We start from the raw sequence: 17,259 nt of genomic DNA on the forward strand, positions 1-17,259 counted from the left end.
TGAAGGAAAAGGTTCCTCACTCGTATAGAATGCAACTCTATGGGGTCAATTCACTATGTATGTTGAACTTCTTTCGCACCGTACGTAACCAAACCATGCAAATCGGAGGTGTGGGGGAAGGACAAACTAAACACAAAAAAGTAGCTCTAAAGAAACTATTTTTCAGTCTAGGTTTAAAAGTGCATCGCTCCAGTGGCTTCCTCATATCGGGAAGAGCGTTCCAGACGGCCGTATAAGCGCATCTGAAAGCACGCGATGCAGTGAGCGTCTTTGTTCCGACGGTTCGTCAAAATCCGCTGCTGTGAGGACGAGCGGAGTTCACGTGATCGTTTATGTTCTGTGTGACATCAGCAATTTATTATTGTTCATTTACGGCAAGCACTGCGTGTGTAATGAGTGCGACCTCATAATGTATTCGTTCAGCAACCGGAAGCCAATGCAGCTCAGCGCGTGCGTTAAGTGAGGCCAGCTCAGCTGTCACGTTTTTATTGACGGACGTTATGGAAGCGCGCAACACACATCGATGACGGGGGGGGGGGGTCATCAAGGGCGGCTCGAATCTCGACCGCGCGTCCCGCGGCCCGTGCGGGGTGGTGGAGGCTGCCAGGCAAGGGTCAGCTCGCGTCATTCACAACGCGGATATTCAAGTGCATTCGACGGGCTATTCCATCGCCACATTGAACCACGGTGCGACGTGGCTCATCGTTAAACAAAAAACCCTCGTAAACTGCAGTCACTAATTAACCGAGCTCTTTCAGACAACACAGTAGTAGTAATAATAAAGAAGACAACAGCAAAAACAAAGGTAATCCTAAGCAAAAGTCTTACACCATTCACGTAAGCAGAGGACTCGTGCCATAAGCGTCCATTTGCGTAACTCAACGGATGCAAAAAAAATTACAATTCAAGCAATATCTTTAGAGGAACACGTGCCATATTGTCAGCACATTTGAAGTTACATTTTCACATCTCTTGAATGTTAAGATATTTAAAGGTGAAATTTTCTGTTCAAATTTCATTTTATTATGTAGCTGCCCTACCCAATGGCCAAAGGTTTTTAATTAATAAATGAGTGGTTACAATTCAAGGCTGCTGTTTTATTCAAATGTTGATTGGGGGTTTTTTTGTTCACGTTTTTTGCCATATCATGAATTGTTTCTGCTTTTTCCTTCCAATTTCACGTTTCCCCCCCCCCCCCCCCGCTCACCATCAGCCTGCATTGAACATTAGCACATAATTTGAATGCAATTAGAACGATTGGTAATTGACTGTGACGCATGGATCTAATCACGATTTGCTGAGTGCAGAGGTTCTCCAACCCGTGAGTCAACACCCTCCTCCAGCCCCCAGTAGGGCATCAACGCCTCTCAGCGGGGGGTGTTTGTACAGGCTACGGTAGGAATACGGGGCTGGAATAATTTATGATGCGCAAACGGAACCTCTGGGGAACGCCAGCCCCGCATTGCAGACTACATAATACTGCGCAACACTAAATAATTGTGAGGGCGTTGGGGAGACCAGTGTTCTTGAGGGGGGGGGCTGTCATGCCATAGGCCGAGAACCTCTGGCTTAGTGTAACATGACGAAATTATCTCATTACCAAATATCTTTTCACATCCTTCCTGTGTGACTAAAACACTGCGGCAAACAATATTTTTTTCTATCGTCATTTCCGAAAACATAAAAAAGGAAAAAAAAACACGAATCACAAATGTTTTGTCAGTTTTTTGTTTGAACGTTTGAATGTCCTTGCGATTAATAACATAACATCTCAAAGCAGGGCTGTTTCTTAAAACGCACACGAGGACATGTAGTTGAACTCAAGTATAGCAGCGCCTGTGTTGAACATGGCCGATAAGAGGAACTCAAAACTGTAACGCACATTCACTATCAAGTTCCACACTTGGACAGATTTTTTTTTAACCAGCCCTCAACGATGCAATACAGGCAAACTAAATACGTTTATAATTAATGTTGACTGTGCATACATGTAAACATGTAGTCAGTAATGCTAATTTCAAATACAAGGCCACACTGAGAAACGCCGTGAACAAATTAAGATGCGGCAAAATGTAAATTAACTTTTTTCTTGTTACAAAATAAGCTCACCTCCCAATGCCAATCTCAAGTGTCCTCAAGAAGAATATCTGTCGACACCTATCAATATAGCGGCGCAGGCTCTCATCCCGTTGCCAATGATAAATGACGTTTCACATGCGGTGAGCGTCATCACGCTCTTCGATGTTTTTGGTTGTCCTGCAAATGTGGACTGTGCTGGACGTCCAATCAGTGCGGTGGCACAAACCCAGAATTCTATCGCACGTGGTGGACCTTTTAAATGAATCACCGTGGACACATTTATATCATTATGACTAAATCATTTAAATATTTGCATTGAATCCAACAAAAACTTGCGGAAACAAAAAAAAATACAAGTACCAGGCACATATACTATTACCTGGGGTCTGTATCCAACATTGTTTAAAATCAAGTGTAATACAAAACTATTTGTCTTGCCTAAGGCCGGATAGCCTTGCATACATTCTATAGGTCTGCCAATTGGTGAACAGCAGACAAAATGTCTTTTCACTGGCAAAACTGCAGGCCACCGAAGTGTAATATTCAAGAACTCCAAAGAAACATGTGCATTTAAGAGTAACTCTAAATCAAACAGTGGTGCAATAGCGAAAGTGCCAATGACAGATGCAGGCGGCACAACAGATTATGCGGAAGGAATTGCAAAAACTTATTTTTTTTACATTTTCAAACACTTCTCTATACTAACCGTCCATGCTACACTCGCCAAATCCATATGCGTGGTGACCACATGAAGGTTATTTGAAGGTATGCATTTGGTAAAAAAAAACAGTGGAGCCGATTGTCTGACAAAGCCAACAGAGACAGAGAGTGGGAGGATTTCCCTATGGCCATTTGTGCTGCTAGTTTACCCAGAGAAGACTCACCGAGTCTCAATTCTTTTCAGGAGGGTCCTGCCAAGCTTTCGCAGTCGGGGGCTTGTTGCTGCTGTGTGATCCGAATTGAGTATTGTACATGTAATATTCAGCTTTGGCATGTTCGACCAATATCAGTTCCATTGTGTAGTATTTTAGTCACTGGAGGAAAATCAGAGAACCCAGACGAGATCCATGCAGAACAGAGGGAGAACATAAAAAAAACTCAACATACAAAGGCGCCCGAGTCAAGAAACAAACCCAGGCCCTTCTTGCTGTGAGGCACACTGTGCCACCCTGCCACCCAAACTCCCTGCTGCTGAGTCCAGACTCAAGACCTTCATCTTCTCCTCTGTCTAGGACTGACTGCCTCTCTTAACCAAGTTATTGCGATTGCTGCTGACCTTAAACATAAATCTTCATTTTGGTGGTCCCCGTGATGTGAATGACCTCTACATTGCAGAGCATCTTGACATGCAGTCATATTTAGATGCTCGGTAGATCCAAATTGCATCAGTATCCTACTGAATTGCTGTAAGGATTTCAGACTATTTGTCCTCATCGTTAACAAAACCTGTATACCCCAGCCCTGCTAAGCGCTCGTATTCACCGGGTTTGGTGCCACAACTGTGTGGTCCTCAGGATGACCCACGCCCTTTCCGCACGCACGAGAATTAAACCTGGCGCGACCATTTCTCCAGGACAAATTTACCAGGAGAGCGGGGGCATCCCTCCACTAATGGGCTCCACCTATTAACGACGCCGCCTGGCAAGGTGCAATCGTGCGCGCCACACGGCACTTTAGCTTGCGCTGGGAATGCATAGGCAAGAAGGATGCTGCTTCTGTGGCATCCGTGCCATTAGTTGGGGGGGGGAAGGGCAGAAGGGGAGGGCATGGAGGAGCAGTGGTGGCAGATAACGTGCGTCGTGATGGGGCGGCTGCGGTCACCAGGATGAGAAGAAGGGCTTGCTGCGGATGATCTGGATGAAGCTGGTGCTTCGTGAGCGAGAGGCCGACTCCACGACAATGTGTGGCATGTTGACAAGGTCCAGGGGCGTCTTGCCTTCGTGCAACGCTCGTTCAAGGTTCATGATCTGTTGCGTGCGCAAGGCGACAATGCGTTTGTGAATACAATGATCATTGAAAATCAATACTGTTGCGATATGAGTATTGTGAGTGTTATGTATGATTATATTATCAATGGTTTTTGCTCTAAAAATGCAATGTTGTTGCATTGTGGACACTAGACCACTCGTTATGCAACATCACATCCCTATATAAACGATATACACACCACACAACTTGTTTTTTTTTTACATACCGGTGAATGTAGCGTACACTAGTCGCGGCAGTGGTGAAGTAAACCCAAAACATATAAGACATACAAAGCATCGATTCTTACACATTGTATTCAAGAAAGTGGTACAACAAACGTGGACTATTATCTGTCCAATCTATACAGGATAGAGTGCTGCCCCTTTGCACGCGTGGGTTTTTCGCTAGGTGCTCAGGTGTTCTCCCACATGTATAAACACTCAGTAATTGGCCGAAAACACATTAATATATGTGCCTGTGTTTGCGGATGTCAGAGCGTAGCGTGTGATGCAGTTGCATGCATTATGCTACGTAAAACCTAAATATTATTATTGCTACTGTGAGAGATTACAAATCGATTCATGAACAGCACCTACCTGGCCTCTCATGACTGACATCTGCTTATCGAAGGTGTGTTTATCAAAGCCTTTGTCATCCTGCAAAATGAACAAGTCTGTGGTTAGATCGTAACAAACAGAATTTGCGTAGAGGTTTCCTTTTCAACAACATAATTTTAAGCTGTAATTGCAGTAATTTGAAATTTCATGCGACCGATTAAAAAATGCGTACAATATTCTACGCTATTTAATCTCAGATACTTTTTAAAGAAAATTACAACAAATGTAACGTCACATGTGCATGTGTAAGTCTACGGTAACTTCCGTGGTAGAGGAATCGCAGCACGGGGCACAAATAAAGACAAATACGAAGATCCCCCATATAGCCTTGAAAGACTGTTGGGGCAAGTGCTGTTAGCGAGCACCTGTTAGCAGCACGGGACACACAACCTGCAATGGAACACAACTGTCACTTGAGCTTTTACAGTTTCTAAATGTTCACATGCAGCAGGTTCATGCTGTTTTTTCAAATGACACCTTTTCTTCACCGCACCTAATACCCATGCTTTTGTCTTGCAATTACATCGCTAACTGGTAGCAAGCTATAACTGTTTTACTTTCACTTTTGTGCCATACCCAATGAGAAGCAAATTATTTGGACACTGATGATGGGAAGATTAGAGTTTTAAGTGTTCCGCGTGAGAGTAAAGCATTGGAGGACTTTATACTGGCCCTGCTCTGAGTAAAGCCTTAATATTTCAAGAGGCTCCAATTATTTGGTTAATGGATTTTTCAGATTATAAGTATAGGTGTGACTATATTGTACCAAATATCAGCTTTTTAGCCATCTAAAATGTTATTATACTTCATGTCAGACAATCAGTAAGCCACAATCATATTTTTTATGACCAGAAATTTGATAGCGTAATAGAAGATCTTGGGCTAACTAGCACCATTGCTGGCTTCATAGCCCTTATAAAACATCGCAAGCATTTGTCCGTCGTGATTGTCTATGTTGCATGAGCCACGTACAGCCTTTCCATAACCAACCTTGCACAGGTCAAAGAGATCGTGGCAGAGGTCCTGCACAAAGCTCGTGTCCTCCAGCTTTGGCAGCACCAGCTCCCGGATCTCTTGTGAGAACTGCACCTTGGCCTGGGGTAGCCAAGCCCAGTAAAACGGATCTGCGGCGATAACAGACACCATCAACAAGATTATGTGGGCTCTTTGTTGGCAATCCACTGCTGGATGAAGGCTTCCTCGCACCGTGTCGGTCATGTGCGTTATTTAACCTTAATTCACCACCGCTGGTCAGTGCAGCATTAAACAGGGAACGTATCTGAGAGGAGGTCCATGAAAGAGGTGAAGCAATGAAATAAATTCATGTGCAAGGGACAGGTGGGATCGCTACATTGCAGGACTGTTATCGATGGTGACAACTTGTGGGGGCTGGGCAGGGGGCTCCATCTAGCAGTGGATAGATCGTGGCCGATGATAGTGAATGCAACAACACATTTTAATGTAAGCGTCAATGCCTTGCTACATGCGTAGTTTGCGACACTAGAAGCAACAGCAGCTGAAGTGCAGCCTGTCAGGAGTTAAGTGCGAACGCCCGTACTCACAAGCTCTCCACGAGTCCGGGTGCTTGAAAGGGAATGCCAAGCCATTGTCAATAGCAGCGATCTTTATTACAGGCTCCTTCACCATCAGCCAGTCCGAGTCCTGTAATGAGACAGGCGGAGCTAGGAACCAACTACCAACTCATCGATCAAGGATGTGCAGATGAGACAATTCTTTTAGACAATTTGCTATGTTGCCGCTGCAAAATTCAGGGTGCAAATGAGTTAAGCCTAGGGATCTTCCACAATAAAGGCCAATATTAGCAACATAACATCCGTGTAGATAATTCCAATGGACTGAGTGATTATGATGTGTGACGATTTTTTGAAGTGCTAGAGTGCTGAGATTTGCCACACACATAGGCCCGGAGGGTTGATTGGGTTCACTCATGGGGCAGGATCAGTCTACAATTCTACATTAAGATCCCCATCAGTCCAATAGAAAATGCAATCCTCTGGAATATGACCCTGAAATTCAATAGGTGTGCGTAAGAACCACGCTATCGGTGCAGTGTGTGTGATATGTGCTGGCAATGTTGATGATGATGGTCCAGTGCCGTGGCCACTCACGCGGTTGTCAGAGACGGGGCAGTCGTACTTAATGAGCCAGTTGTCGTTGCCTCTGTCTGGAAATAAGAGACAATCAGACGGCAGTTTAAATACTTCGCAAAAGTTCATTTTTTTCACGACAGCTGTAGATAATAGTAAAGCTTCACTGAGTCTCAGATGTCTTTTACAGGAGGGTGCTCCATTGGGATGTTTAACAAATTCTGTTAAACAATTGTTAAGCATGTTTGAGGAAACTGGAGTACCTGGAGAAAACCCACCTCTATATGAGGGGGTAATACTCAAAACTAGCCGAAGTCTATAACACCTTGCATCTGAGAATAAAGTACTTTATTCTACACTCCTTGCTTTCACCAATCCACAGTGAATGAAGTGGGTCAAGTACAGTCACATAACCCCAACGATTGACATTGAGTGGGGTTGCACTCATACAGCAGTGGATTGACAAAAGGGCTGTACACGAACCATACATATTGTCATTTCCCATTCACATCGGGTGGATGCCAATCAACACTCCGATTTCACACCTCCGATTAGCACGGTTGGCTATGTAAGGCGCGAAAGAAGTTCAACATAATACATACAACACGGAATTGAACTCGAATACAGGAACAAAATGACCATGCAAGAGTGGGGCGACTCGGTGACCAGGTAATGGCCGATAATAATGAACTTTACTCTTACGTGTGACGTGCCACCCGCAACTGTTCCCAGTCATGAACAAAAGGGTTGCTATCCGCCCTCCGTGCGGAGCGACTGGTTGATGAAAAACACCAACGCGGCCATGATGCGGTAAGCAACGCTCTCCTGGTCGGCGCCATGAGCGCCCACGGCCGCGCACCTGTGTTGCGTATGATGTAGTCGAGGACCACGAGCCTTTCGAACTGCAGCTGGAATTGCTTGCGCGTGTTCTCGGGCAGTGGCTCCGTCTCGAACCTCCGCAGCCAGAAGTCGGCGTCCTTGTAGCCGTCCACGAAGAGCTGAAGCGAGCCCACCTGCCGTGTGCAGTGTCCCCGAAGCGAATCCTTACGTTACAACAACATCGGCATTGGGAATAGGTTTTACCCTTTTAACTGGCACAAAAACTGACACCTTTATTCAAGGCATCATGTTTGCAATAACCACAACACAAGCAGTCAAAATGCAAACAAAAAAGACAACTCTGATAATAATATGCACTGTCCTTGAATTTAATTGGTCCACACCCGAGACAGCTTTTCTTAGAGCCTAGTCTCCATTGGTGTTGGACCAGAAGACGCCAAAAGGCGTACAACTCAAAAACAGCGCACTATCAGAGTAATGAGGGCTCGGGGTGAGCATTTACATTATGAGACCTCCTTTGCCAGTAACAAGATATAGGAATAGGTTTTAACCATAATGTAAATGCTCACCCCGAGCCCTCAATACTCTGATAGTGCGCTGTTTTTGAGTTGTACGCCTTTTGGCGTCTTCTGGTTCAACACCAATAGAGACTAGGCTCTAAGAAAAGCTGTCTCGGGTGTGGACCAATCAAATTCAAGGACAGTGCATATTATTATCAGAGTTGTCTTTTTTGTTTGCATTTTGACTGCTTGTGTTGTGGTTATTGCAAACATGATGCCTTCAATAAAGGTGTCAGTTTTTGTGCCAGTTAAAAGGGTAAAACCTATTCCTATATCTTGTTACTGGCAAAGGAGGTCTCATAATGTAAACATCGGCATTATCGTCGTCACCATTTGGATTCTATACCGAGCTTTCCATACAGGGCGATTCGAGGTGCCCTGTGGCAGTTCTAGCTAAGGGGACCCCACCCCATCCCTAGGTGGGAGCTGTCTATGTGTAAGGTGAACACAGCACCAGCCTGCAAAGTTGAGCCCTTAATCTGCCAGTAGGTGGGAACATTTTGTTGCATGGTATTTCCCAATAAAGTAAATTCTGAGTAATTTATCAAACTTGACTGCTGGCTTACAAATCACAGTGGCGTCAGACAGCAACAAAAAGCAATTGCTTAATTGGATTTAAGTTGTATGAGACTGGTGAAGAAATGCAGAACATGTTCAAGAGGTCAACCACTGGCAAGGTGGAGTGATGAGATGTGTGGGAGCAAGATGGATTTTGGCATCGCAGGGCCATCAACGATGGCGACGTGACGAGGCCTTTGTCGAGCAGTGGAGATCATTGCTGCTGCTGCTGCTGCTGATGATGATCAGTTTTCTAATGTGTGACATGCCAGCAGCAACTCTTTCCCGGTCATTAACACAGGCAGCCGTCTGCCTAAATGCGTTTACCTTGGGCGGCAATCCCACCCTCCGAAACATGCGCCCGACGGATGGAATCTTCTCCATGGTGAACTTCTTTCCCTGAGACTTGCAGCGGTCGATTGGCCCATAGTAAAACGTCTTGCATGCCAGGTGCACCACCTGTGGGGGAACATCAAGCGCCGGCACGGTGTGCAACGTGTTTTACATTCAATGCGCGTACAACACTGGGCAGCCAAGAAGGAACGATCGTTAACGTCAAAGTCACTCCGAAATAAAACGCGAGCCCTTCGTCAATTATAGAATATCAGAGGTGTATATTTTGTCCGTAACAGTTAGTAAGGTACAAAGTGATTTAATTTATAACCTAACTTATTTATCCATAACAGTCTCATTGAGTCTTAAGACTCCCTTTTCAGGAGGAATTCCTGAAATTAACCGACTCTACCTTGGTTTTGGGGACCACGTTCAGCTCAAGCTTCTGGTCCACGAGGCTGGCGCCAGCCTCGGAGAGGTAGCCGTGGTTGGGCACCAGGCAGCCACGGCCAAAGCAGCATGGGCAGCAGTTTTTGTGAACCCACTTGGTCCACTTGGGGTTCAGGTGTCCGTACGGTTCCTCATCCTTAGGCTTGAACACCCCAACCACTTTCTGGTGATGCACAGGACGCAACCCGCACATCAGATTAGCACGGTTGGCTACACACGACGCAAAAGAGGCTCAACATCCATACATACAATCCACAAATGGAAAATGAGATTCGCCTGAAGAATAAACTTGATATTTCATGTTGAATAAAGGCACGAGCCTTGGTGTCATGAGGCCTCCTTTGCCAGTACCAAAATATGCTAATAGGGTTTTCCCCCTTTTTTCTGGCAACAAAACTGACACCTTTTGCAAGGAATCATGTTAACATTAACCACAATATTTGCAGTCAAATGCAAACAAAAAACAATACTCTGATAATGTATGCATTGTCCTTGAAACTGATTGAGACTAGGCTCTAAGAAAGCTGCCTCTGGTGTGGACCAATCAGTTTCAAGGACAATGCATACATTATCAGAGTATTGTTTTTTGTTTGCATTTGACTGCAAGTATTGTGGTTAATGTTAACATGAGTCCTTGCAAAAGGTGTCAGTTTTGTTGCCAGAAAAAAGGGGGAAAACCCTATTAGAGCCTTGGTGTGTTTTTATTATAGATACGCGACTTGGAGAAGCCATCAGACATGCCTGATTTAATTGTAAAAATGAAGTGTGGCTTTTCACTGCATGGCACCACATTCCATGTCCACACAACATTTTTCCACAAAAATCTATTAACTTTAGAACGGTTTTTGCACATTTAGTTATCAATGCTTTCACATACATTGCCTTCAGTAAAACATGTTTAAGAGTTCCATAAACGAGAAGAAAAACCTCTAATTATCATTATTCGTCAATAACACTGCCGTAAAATATTTTTTTTTAGTAATAGGTGACATTTTGGGCAATGGCTCTTCTTCATAGTACACAAATATGATAATGTAAATAGTGATTGTTACCCTACAGTGTTTAAAATTGCACATAATTAGGTAACAAAGATGTACATGTTATATTTCGTAAACCACTGTATCAAGATACTGAAATGTACTTTTTCATAATTTGACAATGAAATGAGTCTTCAGCTTTGTTTAAAACCATCCAATTGAAATATTTATTTATTGTACACTTTCAATTAATTTATTTAGACATGCTGCCTATATATGGAGCACATTCATCACAGTGGTTTGCACGGACAGCATCCTAAATCTGTGGCTGCCTTGAGGCTATCACAAGCTACCATTAAAATTATTCATGCAAAAAATAGCTTTATATATATAAAAGCACAGTATTCTGCAATGGTTTAGTGTTTATATTTGTTTGGCCGTAGAGATCATACATAGCAATCATCGCCCCCCTACTGCCAGACTAATGCCCGATTGCTGGCCAGGTGCTGAGTCAACCTGTACCGGCACAGGGGCAAGCTGGCGCTAGGGGTGTCCTTTCAAATGTGTTGAAATAAGCTGCGATGTACAACACTCTGAGATGTCTCGCCACACACGGCGCGATATCAATGTCAAATCATGTCTGTGACTTCAATCGGCGTAAATGTTCACATGCTAAGTTTGGCTGAAAACATTAATATACATGCACCTCTTTGTGTTGCGGATTGTATAGTGGTGTGAGATGCAGTTTGCATGAATGACGCTTTATAAAAACTGATAATTTTTAGGTGCTCTTTACAATACAAAAATATCTGTACTGCACACTCACATTTGCACCAAATGTTAAATTTATGATCATTCGAGTTCTATTTCTGGTGGATGTGAGCATGGCTTGCAATCCAGCATCTATCGGCCATCCCGAAGCTTAGCAGATTGACTGATTCTATCCAAGTACAAAGGTACTGGCATAAAGTAAATGGAAAAAAATGGTATTTGTACACTTTGACACTTGTAACCAGACGAAACATATTTGTTAATGCCATTAAAGCGGCTTGAGTTGGTTATCGCCAAGGTGAAAAGATGACCGGGTACCTAAAGCATTATCTGCGTCATCAACTTCGACTAATGTAGAACTGCACTTTCGCCATTCACGCCGAGTCAAGAAAAAAACACTGTGCTTGGACTGCTTAAACATTTACAAATCAGGAATATATATGTAGAATTACATCGAGCTGCAGCACAGACTTTACACACATTATGTACACATATGAGGAAGCAAATAATCTTCGTTCGTAAAGATTGCACACTTTCAACCTGCTTTATTGAAAGGTGGCCCTTCTGTTGTTGACATACTTTGCTCGAACTGTGTTGAGTTTCAAGTCCATTCTACAATCAGGAAAAACTAGAAATTCTAGATTTCCATGAGTCCTTTGCAGAGGCAGTTTAACATGGAGGCTTTTGCGACCAATATCATCCATAATATAGGTTTTTGGGGATTAGATCGTGTAAATATAAATGTCGTTAAACCCACCACCAACCAACAGAGCCAATTCATAAGGTTTGTCACGGAAACAGAACATGCCAATTCATTACTAGTACAGCACACCAGTGTGTTGGAAGCACATCCACATTTACAAGATTGTAAATATTGTGGATTGTAAATGTTGTTGCTTTGGTCTCCAACCAGTTTTCTCAGGACCCTCGGGTTTAAGGTATGATCTCCAAATGGAAGTCAGCCAACTGCTCTGCTGCCCTCTGTCTGCTCTGAAGTAGGACCATTGACCAAAATAGTTTCAGTACTGTATACATTTTGTTGTTGTACAAGGCAGTGTTAATGATGTGTTAAGTTATCTAGGTTTATTGTTGTCCACCAATTCCAACGCAGTTCCTTAATGTTTTGTTTAATACAGAAGTGGTTTGTGGCAGAATTGTGCACGCATATGAATAATCACATTTCTTTGAGATATAAACCAGCATTGCTTCACAGGATAAACGTACTACGACCAAATGTGTCGTGAATAATTCACAAACCACGGTGTTCTAACACTCTTAAATGTAAATCCCCTATTGCATTGTACAGAACTATTGAACCAAAACATCTATCTGCAATCATTTGTAAAATACAGTGCAGTTGCTCTGACTGCAGCCACTGCAGCATATAAACGTCTGTGCTCGGGGGCATCTCATAATCACCTTAAACAACCAACAGTTTCAAGAATTCTCCCACAACCACAGACTATACTGCTGATGAGACAAATCCAGCCACATTTGTAACAAGACTAATATAAAAAAACACAACAAATTAATAAAGAAAACGTGAATGTGTTATTGGGAAGGTGCATGCGTGGTTGCTGCCATGCCTCGTGAAAGCATACTCAGCACCAGTTCCTGCCATTGATTCACTGGGGTGTATTAACTCTGGCTCGATGTATCTCTGCGCCGGATTGATGTGGTAACATTGCTTTGGGCCTTGAGAAGCTGCACAACCAAACCCCTCCTTCACTTTAAGTCACTTGCATCCACTCAGCCCATATTCCCACATCAGCTAGTCAGAACTGTGTGTAACCCGTGCAAGCCTACAGATGCAATTATCTTGATGTTTTAAAGCAATTCTCCACGCCTTGCTCTTTGACCAATATTCATTTTACAGCACAATTTTGTAGCTTTTTTGCTCAAGTTTTCTGAATTATTAACTAATTTTTATGTATGCATTGCACAAGTCAAAAGTACAAAGCGGCAAGTGAGTTAATGTGCTGTACTTCACCATTAATGTTGGAATGCTCATTGTGCATTAGTTGTGGAGCATTATGGGTAATCTTTAACAAAAAAACAATTGTCTCATTAATCTCATTACATGAAATAGTTTATTCCATCGGCCAATGATGGACTTTCCAGACCAATATTATTCGGCATTTATCTAAACAAGCTAACTCTGCTGATGACACCCAAAGTGTCAAAACAAGTGCTGCGCCAGACTTGTTTAACAATTCACCGTACTGTAACTGCCTGGGTTGCTCGGATTTATTCATGGCACCACTCCATCTACACAAAACGCAATACCAGCAAGTGCATGAAAACCGATTTTGCCTTCTCGTGGAGCATCGAGTCATAAAATAAACAGACCTCCATTTGTCTCGCCATTCAAAAAAAAAGTTAAAATCAACTCTCAGTTGATCAAACTTTGGACCCACAAAATGTCATCACCAAAGTTGGGCTACAGACACACGTACATGGCCAGAAGGGGCTGATACAATATATAACTTGTCTGCCGTTGTGCATTCCTCATGTTTTTTCCTCACAAACTACACCACCACATCCACAACACCCACTGCACAAGACAACATGTGACATATACAAATACACATGACACCACAAAGTGTACACAATCACAGACACGGCATCGTACATACGCAATGCATGACACCACGCTCACATTACACACACGGCCCTTTCGTCAATCCACTGCTGGATGAGATACTCCCCACGCCGTGTGGTTGGTGAAGGCGGTGAACATAGGTTTGTTGCGGTTGCACCCGATTCAAGAGCCGAATGGCTCACAGGGCTATACCAATATAAATGAACTATGAACTATGGGGACATAGTACGGTACAATAATTGGCTGTTTTCCACTGCCTCGTGCTGGCCACAGCGAGGTTCCACAGCAGCCTATAATACCCACTCTGTAAACAAGGAACGTTGGGCCAACGTTGGCACATGTCAAAGTTGTCCCAACACTGTATGTTTACTGGGTACATGTCTGCTAACATGTTTTCCTCAGATGCCCTATATGTACACTTAACCGCCACTTTCCATTCAACCTTCGGTTCTACCCTTGGTGCTAATTAGTCAACCCATCAATCACTGTGATCTCTATTCGGGTTTGCGGCCTCTCTCAGACAGGGGACAAAATAATTGGGCCGAAATTGGTCTTGAATGCTTTGACAAATGGGTTAACGTCACAACTGTCGCGTTGCTCATCCAGATCGAAATCTTCACAAGCCACGTCGTGTAACGTGACACATGGCATACTACGCATCACATACACTAAAACACGATACACATTGCACACAACTCACATGACACAGCACACGCGTGACACAGCACACGCGTGGCACACCCCACAGACAACGAAGCCGACACGTACGTGACAAATACCACACACACACGACACACCACACTAAACACGACACACGTGACACACCAACCATTCCCACAATTGAACATGTGACAACACACATCACACACAAACCCAACACCCACACATGACCACACACACTCCGTAACTCACCGCACAACACGACAAACACCACAGACTTGACAAATGACGCAGGCCACAGACCCGCACGTCTAGACGCTCCGCGTACATGTCGCACAGCACTACACAAACAGGCCACACACTGAACATATGGCAAAGGCAAACCCAGCGTACAGCCATAACAGACTGTCGGGGCAAGTGCCGTTATAGCGAGCACCTATGAAGGCCGGCACGAGGGTGGGGGGGGGTGTGGGTGTGCCAGCCTCACGCCCGGCCGCCTTTGTCTCCCCAGTGGCGATGTTGACCACACACCACGCCAGGGTACGTCGTCGTCGTCGACGACACACACACCCACGACGCACAACCAACCCCTCACCCCGCTGATGTCCTTGACAAAGTAGCTGCCGCTCGAGCCTTGCAGGATCCTCTCTGGGTACACGCCAGCGTCCACGGCCGCCTCCACGTCGCCCATCACTTTGGTGAACTCGGGGTCGCGCGGGAAGACGTTGACGAGGCTCGCCGGCTCCACGCCGCGACTGCCCCGGCGGTGTTGGGGCGACAGCAACGGCTGCCTCTCCCCGTCGGCACTCGAGTCGGAGCCGGCGACGAGGCGCACGGGGAATCCCGGCGGGTGGCGGTGAAAGTGGTCGCGGTGAACGTGGTCGTTGTTATCTGGTTGGAAGTGGACGTCGTCGTGGTCGTGGCTGTGACCGTGGAGTTCGTCGTACTCGTGCTGCTGCTGGTGATGATGCTGCTGCGGTTCAGGTTGTTGTTGTTGATGCTGTTGTTGTTGATGGTCGTGCTGTAGTGGACCATCGCGATGCTCTGTCGGATGATCGCCCTGGTGAAGTTGATGATCTTGGAGTTGCTGCTGGTCGTATGGTTGTTGTTGTTGACGATCGGGTTGTTGCTGCTGCTGGTGATTGTGTTGTTGTTGTTCATCGTGTTGTTGTTGTTGTTGTTCATCGTGTTGTTCATTACCATGTGGCTGTTGTAGATGGTCACGGTGGTCCGAAGAAAGTCCTTCATCCCATCCGTGGTCTTTGTCGACCGACGGTTCCCGTTCCGCGCTGCCGTCGCCGGCTTCGTCCATGTTCACTCTTGGCCTTCTTCTCGCTGCTGCTGATGAAGATGCTGAAGATGTTGTTGACAATGTTGTTGTTGTTGATGTTGTTGATGTTGTTGATGTTGTTGACAGTCCCTCTGTGGCCTAAGGCTGCCCCGTCCGGCTTCTCGTTTCGCTTTGGGAGGCCGCAGCAGACTTAATAATCCGCTTAGCGGTGGCTTCCACCCCGACAACTCCCACACCTCCACAATACACACGCGTCTTTCTATCCCCCTATGGCACGTTCCATCTGCATCAACATCGACCAAACCAACATCGTGAACAGCGGCATTCTAACAGGAAGCTTTACTGGGACAATCAAACATTATACCCGCCCGCCTGCCCGCCACCTCACCCCGTACAAACACCCGACTAAACAACGATTACTATATCGGTGTGTGTGTGTGTATCATCCACACCCTGTGCGTGATAACAACTGCGCGGACCGACACACCACACAGTGGCAGCGGCAGGCGAAGCGAGCGGTGTGACCCCACCCACCACCACCACCACAGCCCCGCCCCCTTACCCCGCCCCGCCCCCTTACCCCGCCCCCCTTGCAGCAAACCCGCGCCTCGCGTCGCCACTTCCGCTCGCCGCTCAGAGGCTCGCGGCGCGTCAGCTGATCGCGATCAGCTGACGCGCCGGCGCGCGTCACGTCGGCCGCACGGGGCGGGGGGCTCCGGGGGGGGGCGGTGTCGCGGTCACCTCACAGCGCCCCCCAGCGGCCCTCACGGCGTCCACACGACACCCCCCCCCCCCCAGTGATACCCCCCCCACAGCGTCCTCCCACAGCGCCCCCAGCGGCCCTCACAGCGTCCCCCCCAGTGACACCTCCCCTCCCACAGCGTCCTCCCACAGCGCCCCCCAGCATCCACACGGCGCCCCCCACAGCAGCCCCAGTGCCCCCCACAGTGCCCCCCACAGCGCCCCCCCAGTGCCCCCCACAGCGCCCCCCACAGTATCCCCTCAGCCTCTCTCTCTCTGTCTGCTGTGTGCGTGCGCGCGTTCGAGAAAGCGATTTTTCTGGTCACCGGTGAACAGAATCGCGTGAACCCGTACGGTTTAGCCCGTCGTGTCCCTGTTCAGGGAAATTTGAGTTTTCAGGTCCATGCGGCGTACAGCCGTTTCAGTACGGGCAACAAAAACACGTCGATTTGTTTGCGTTTCTCCCTTGTAATGGGACTTTGTAGGATGAACGTTGAGATTTATAATGGCACAAAATAACCAACGAGGTCCGAATTGGTCTGTAATGTGGGAAGCACCGACAAGGGGATGACATTTCTGGGTAAATTCAATTTTGGTCACCGGTAATTCACAACCACGCTATGGGTTATTTGGAGCATATTGGCACGAGACAAAGTGGAAACACTCTTTGGTATGGATCCCTGCAGTCACGAAAACTTCAAATA

At 45.9% G+C, this 17,259-nt stretch overlaps 1 protein-coding gene across 1 annotated transcript; it reads right to left on the reverse strand.

Moving 5' to 3' along the window:
* Positions 1–455: 455 nt before the first annotated feature.
* LOC116940544 (phosphatidylinositol 4-kinase type 2-alpha-like) lies at positions 456–16,354 on the reverse strand. Its single transcript, XM_032950500.2, has 9 exons — positions 15,119–16,354; positions 9,476–9,676; positions 9,058–9,189; positions 7,632–7,785; positions 6,794–6,849; positions 6,227–6,326; positions 5,655–5,788; positions 4,644–4,703; positions 456–4,046 (listed from the first exon to the last, which is right to left on the reverse strand). The coding sequence occupies exons 1-9, from the start codon at positions 15,833–15,835 to the stop codon at positions 3,897–3,899; spliced, it is 1,704 nt and encodes a 567-aa protein (XP_032806391.1). The 5' UTR covers positions 15,836–16,354; the 3' UTR covers positions 456–3,896.
* Positions 16,355–17,259: the final 905 nt, after the last annotated feature.

Source organism: Petromyzon marinus, chromosome 9, assembly GCF_048934315.1.
Source record: "Petromyzon marinus isolate PM22_M1 ecotype Great Lakes invasive population chromosome 9, UKy_Petmar_22M1.pri1.0, whole genome shotgun sequence".
Lineage (NCBI taxonomy): Eukaryota > Metazoa > Chordata > Hyperoartia > Petromyzontiformes > Petromyzontidae > Petromyzon > Petromyzon marinus.

What these genes read in the sequence shown, in the direction of transcription:
- LOC116940544 (XM_032950500.2), bottom strand. Translation starts at nt 15,835, where the DNA reads ATGGACGAAGCCGGCGACGGCAGCGCGGAACGGGAACCGTCGGTCGAC. An exon ending in CTACATCATACGCAACACAG is followed by an intron (nt 6,850 to 7,631) that starts GTGCGCGGCCGT and finishes TCTTATTTCCAG; the next exon opens with ACAGAGGCAACGACAACTGG. An exon ending in GCCCCGTCTCTGACAACCGC is followed by an intron (nt 6,327 to 6,793) that starts GTGAGTGGCCAC and finishes GTCTCATTACAG; the next exon opens with GACTCGGACTGGCTGATGGT.